General features: G+C 29.7%; 1 protein-coding gene across 2 annotated transcripts; it reads left to right on the top strand.

Annotated features, from left to right (window-relative positions):
- Nucleotides 1377-6043, top strand: LOC107632139 (sulfite exporter TauE/SafE family protein 3). 2 transcript variants are annotated; one of them, XM_016335799.2, is made up of 14 exons: nt 1377-1581; nt 1707-1831; nt 1862-1936; nt 2014-2173; nt 3328-3528; nt 3615-3679; nt 3802-3829; nt 3943-4043; nt 4129-4215; nt 4320-4370; nt 4985-5206; nt 5305-5398; nt 5499-5639; nt 5728-6043. In XM_016335799.2, the coding sequence occupies exons 2-14, from the start codon at nt 1727-1729 to the stop codon at nt 5817-5819; spliced, it is 1422 nt and encodes a 473-aa protein (XP_016191285.2). In that variant the 5' UTR covers nt 1377-1581; nt 1707-1726; the 3' UTR covers nt 5820-6043. The 2 variants fall into 2 exon arrangements, with proteins under 2 accessions (XP_016191285.2, XP_020975751.1); XM_021120092.1 differs by having other exon boundaries at nt 1380-1581; nt 1707-1825.

Raw genomic sequence — 6043 nt, 5'->3', positions numbered from 1 at the left:
TTTAATATTTTTCAAAAAAATATTAACTAGATTGATCTGGAGCTACAATATGCTAATTAAAAAGGCGAAGCAACGAATACAAATATATTTAGTCCACGTGTGTTTCACGTGTTCAAACAAATAAAAATAAGTTTTTAATAAACAAATAATTTAAATCAGTTAAAATAATTTAAATTTTTAATAATAAAAGTTGAAACGTAATAAAGCTTGATTATGTTCTTCTAACACCAGATACAATCATTTTTTTCAACCACAATTTTTTTATAAAGAAAATCTAAGAAATCAAAGCTAAAATTTAAAAAAATAAATAATTTTACACTATTAAATATAATTTTATACCATTAAAAATATTAATAATAATTAATTAATAAGTATAAATCACAAAACCTACCCTCCTTATCAATCATCCTTTTGATATACCACATGAAATAGTGAGAGTGAAATGTTGTAAATAAAATTATTGGGATCATCACACATGAATCAATAATCATTAATGAATGGTAGATCAGATCATATCATAGTTAAGTTGGCCACATATGCATCTCATTATCTCAACAAGGAAGTCAATCAAAATGCATCAAGGATCGGAAATCATAATATAAATTTGATATTCTTGTTGTGTAATTATTTCTGAGAAACAATAATATAATTTTAATTGATTTTGTAAATTATAATCTATCATTATTTACTCTTTAAATAAGAGTAAAGAGAGAATAAAATTTTAATTTATGAAACATAAATAAAATAATTATTTAAAAAAATATTAAATTGGTCTCTTATTTTAGACGAATCCTGTTTTAGTCTTTAAAATTTAAAATGTCCTATTTGAATTCAAAAAAATTTTATTTAGCTTTAATATAATCATCACACTGTAAGGTCAAAGTTAAATAATTAATGAAATGTCTTATATGACAACAGTACAAAAACAAGTCAATAATCTAGAAAACAAGTACAGAGACACAATTATTTAACTTTGACCTCAAACTACATTAAAATTAAATGAAAGTTTTTTGGATTCAAATAGAACATTTTAAACTTTAAGAACCAAAACAGAAAATCAATTTAGTACTTTACCCTAATTATTTTTATTCATAATATCATATACGAAAATTCATATATATCATCAAAACATGAAAAAATTGAAATAAATGACAGATATAAAAATTAAATATCGAAATAATTAAATAGATTCTAACTAACTTGGAAGTAGTTATTGAAATTGGGTACGGTGGAAACTTAAAATGATGTAAATAACTAACTAAAAGCATAAATACTAATAAGGTGTGTATATTGGAGATAAGATTGAAGTGGTGGGAGTACACTGATGTGTTGAACCAATGAAAGTAGAGGCATGTGATACATCTATCTATGTCGTCTTTCTGTATACATACTCCTCCAACCGTGTGAAACACATTGCATACATATTAATTATTAGCAGTCAAAAAAGGAGTATTAGTGTGCAATTGGAAAACCTACATGCTCCTTTAATTTACATCACTAATCTTACTTTCTAGCAACCTCATCATCATACCATATCATATATTATATCTGTTCACACTCCTGTACTAGCTACTTAATTAGTTTGAACGTTACTACGGATCGGATATACATGTACACATGCTTGGAATGTATATGTATATATATAGTTAGTTAGTTCAAGTTAAAGAAGAGAGTGGTATAGTTTTGTCTTGGTTGGAATTAATTAGGAGTGGTGGTGGCGGTTTAGATGGGCTTGCATGGATTATTAAAATGGTGGGACGTGATGATGAGTGGAAGGGTTTTGATTATTGCTTTTCTTCTCCTTGTTTCTTCTTCTTCTTCTTCTTCGTCTTCTCAACAAAATAACACAGACCACAGAACAGCACCACCATCATCCAATGAAACAAAAGGGTTTCATCGTGATCCAAAATTATCATTTTACAAACACAAATGGCCGGTACGGTAACTACTATTATGAAATTGTATACAATTAATGCATAATAATAATTTGTTGTGTTGATATGTATGTATCAGGGGATGGAAATTGGGTGGAGAATAGTAGTAGGGAGCATAATAGGGTTCCTTGGATCAGCATTTGGTACAGTGGGAGGTGTCGGTGGGGGTGGCATCTTTGTTCCCATGCTAACCCTTATTATTGGATTTGATGCTAAATCAGCCACAGCTATATCCAAATGTAAGCAACCATCTATCTATCTATCTCAAATATCATAATTGATTAACATCTATTATGCTTTTCATTCATTTCTTCTTCTTCAACAATTCAGTACTATGTTATAGTACTTCTACCTACCTACCTAGGTTGCTTAGTGAGAATTTTTAAATAAAAAGGGCAATTTTTTGTACGAGGAAGTATAGGGAGTCAATGAAATATTTGTACAATGTGTACAATAGAAGTTTAGGATGTCCGATTCAGTATTAGAAATATAACTATTAGTGTTACCTTTTTCCATCAGCTAAAACTTTAGGATTAGTGGTATTATGACATAGTATCAGAGCTTTAAATCTATTAAGAGGTTGCGGGACTAATAAGTATATATGGTACATGCTGGTAAACAATTATATTCTCCTAACTAAGCGGCAGTTAGATAGGTTCGAAAGTGAATTTTGTTTTTTACCTTTATCTTATGAAAACTTACAGAATTAATGTTTAGTATAATTGTTAAAATTAATTTCTGATTCTTTTAAAATTATTTAAAGTATTTATGAAAAAATAAAAAAAAGTCTCTTTTCTTATAATAAAATTGTTTATCATTTTTCTAAAAATACATTAAAAGACAAAACAATACATATATTTACATATAGTGACTAATTTTTTTTATGTATTTCACTATAAAAATTTAGGAGAATATATAATAGTTGAAATAAATAATATTACCAAAGATTGTAAACCTTACTTGTACACCACTAAAATGAACCATTAACATTAATTATATGGAAAAAAAAAAAAACAAATTTGAAGTACAAGTGTTTACGTAATTAAACCTTTTTCCCTTTTAACAAATCAAGTACCACTACCGTACAAATTAAACTTTTAATTTTACAGGATAACTAAGCATTGTCTTTATCCCAAAAAATTGAAAAATAACTACAGGTTCGTTTAATCGTTTGCATTATTAGTAGTGTCCTACGTATGTTAATTAATTTGTTGTGTATATATATGTTCACCATGCATATACCATTTCAACAACATAAATTAACATAATATTAATTAGTAATTAATAGACGAGCACATGCATGAATGGTCAACTTTTTTTTTATCATGATGTGCTGATTTGATTAATCCCTTTGATTAACTTAATTAATATATGTATATTCATGGTGATGAAGGCATGATTACTGGTGGAGCAGGAGCAACAGTTTTCTACAATCTAAGGCAAAGACATCCAACACTTGATTTGCCTGTGATTGATTATGATTTAGCACTTCTTTTCCAACCAATGTTGATGCTTGGAATCAGTATTGGAGTTGCTTTCAATGTCACTTTCCCTGATTGGATGCTAACTACTTTGTTGATTATAGTTTTCATAGGTAATTAATTAATTAACAATTTCATTATTAATTATGAACATCTATAATTCTAGTAGTCTTGAATTATTATTGCATTGATGAAACAGGCATTTCAACTAATGCATTTCTAAAGGGTGTTGATACATGGAAAAAAGAAACCCGTCTTAAGCAGGTTTAATTTTTTTTTTTCTTAAGAAACTTAGATCATCCTTTTATATTATTAAATCATTTTACTAATTTGCACTTGATGCTCTGGTTTAGTTTAATGCATTATTATTCTTGTTATGATTCCAGGAGGCTAAGCAGAAATCACAGCTGAATGGTAAGTAATTAAGTTGGTCTGGCATTTATTCTGTCGTTAATATATAAAAACCATTTATCAATATATATGGAACAATGAGATTAATTAAGCTAATTAATTCTGTGTCTAATCAGATATTGGGAGGGCTGAAAATGCTGCAAATGATCCTCAAACAGGAGTAGGCTCGGTCAATGAAAATCTCACTAACAACACTAATAAACAATCTAAGAAAAAGGTAGTAAGAAAATGAAGCTATGAGGTTGTTGCTTGCTTCATTCCATGCATGCATGTTTAGTACAATTTGTATTCTTCTTTTGCAGGTTTCGGTTATAGAGAACGTTTATTGGAGGGAGCTTGGACTTCTTGTCTCTGTGTGGATCATGATTCTTGCATTAGAGATAGGAAAAGTGAGATATTATTGAATTCTTAATTAACTTGTGTAGATAGAAGATTGATCTCTGTTGATTATATATTAGTGCTAATATGATGATGTGCCTTTATTGTGAAACAGAACTATACAACAAATTGCTCAGTGTTATATTGGGCATTGAATCTACTGCAGGTAATAGAATTTTCTTTCTAGAGTAAAGTGACAATATTACATCCTCAAGTATTTTGACCTCGGACTAATTAACTCTTAAAAAAAATTATTAATTAGGTTCTTCGCAATAGTAAATATTGAACATGTATGTTCTTCCATCAATAGATAGTGCAAAACAAAATGAAATTGCTCATGTATTTTGTTATTTACAGTGGTGCGTGTTCCGTTGCTGCCTAATAAGTATGACAAACGATGTAGTTTTGAATAATAAAACTTCATTATCTTGAGTTTTCATATAACATTTATCAAATATTCAGGTGGAGTTTCACTCTAAAAATTATTATCCACACGACGATCTTTCGTAAATAAACACGTCACAATAGTTAATGCTATATATAAGCACCATTATTAAGTTTTACGTGATGAATTGATAGAAAGACATAATGTATCCATCATTTGCTATCTTGGGATATCAAATTAGTATTTTTTTTTTTTCTTCATAGACTAATTAGTCTGAAGTCAAAATTTTCAATAACCTAGTTGTCACTTTACTCTTCTTTTCTATAAACATGAACAAATGGTTAATGTTGATGAATGTGATGGTGATTAATTTGACTTGGTCCATGTCCCTTAAGGTGCCGATAACAGTAGGAGTGAGTTCATATGAGGCAGTACTTCTATACAAAGGGAAGAAAGGAATAGCCTCAAAGGGAGACAAAGAGACACATTGGAGAGTGCATCAGATAATTCTATACATGGCTTGTGGCATTCTTGCTGGCATAATTGGTGGCTTGCTTGGCCTTGGTGGTGGTTTCATCTTGGGTCCACTCTTCCTTGGCCTTGGAATTCCACCTCAGGTAACTAAACACTATGTTTTATCTGTTTTGGAACTCACTCTGATGATTATGTATGTGGAATATAATATTAACTTCCCATGATGATGATGATGATGAAGGTGGCAAGTGCTACATCCACTTTTGCAATGACATTCTCAGCATCTATGTCTGTGGTCGAATATTACCTTCTTAAACGTTTTCCTGTTCCTTATGGTAAGTGTCTCGGAATAGAATTGGAAAATAACTCGCTTACACCCCCTAAAGAAGAGATAATTATATATGGTTGAGCTTGTTATTTATGTTTGCATGGCAGCTCTGTATTTTGTAGCTGTAGCAACTGTTGCTGCACTTATTGGACAACATTTGGTGCGAAAGCTCATTGCATTTCTAGGGAGAGCATCTCTTATTATTTTCATCCTATCACTTACAGTTTTTGTCAGTGCAATATCATTAGGTAAGTCTATTATTATTGTAATTAATATGCTTTAGTTTATATCAAAATATACAAATTATTATTCTAAATAAATAAACTACATGTGCAGGTGGAGTAGGCATAGCAAACCTGATTCACAATATTGAACAAAAGAAGTACATGGGATTCGGAAACCTTTGCACTCTAAGGGTTAGAAATTAGAAAAGAAAAATTAAACTTCAATGTCTCTGATCTTGGACTGCAGTGCTCTTTGCTAGTTAGTGTTGTTAGGGATTGAATCAATAATCAAACTTCCTTTTTGTGTTTGCTCTCCTTTCTCTTCTCAGTTTGATCATATTGTAACACATATAAAGGACAATGCTATAAAATTAATGTATTGTATACTTAGGTATACTAAGGTAATCTAATGGTATAAATTTGAATTA

The sequence above is a fragment of the Arachis ipaensis genome, chromosome B03 (genome assembly GCF_000816755.2).
Source record: "Arachis ipaensis cultivar K30076 chromosome B03, Araip1.1, whole genome shotgun sequence".
Lineage (NCBI taxonomy): Eukaryota > Viridiplantae > Streptophyta > Magnoliopsida > Fabales > Fabaceae > Arachis > Arachis ipaensis.
Note: the sequence above shows the minus strand (reverse complement) of the source record. Positions and strands in the feature narration are given on the sequence as shown.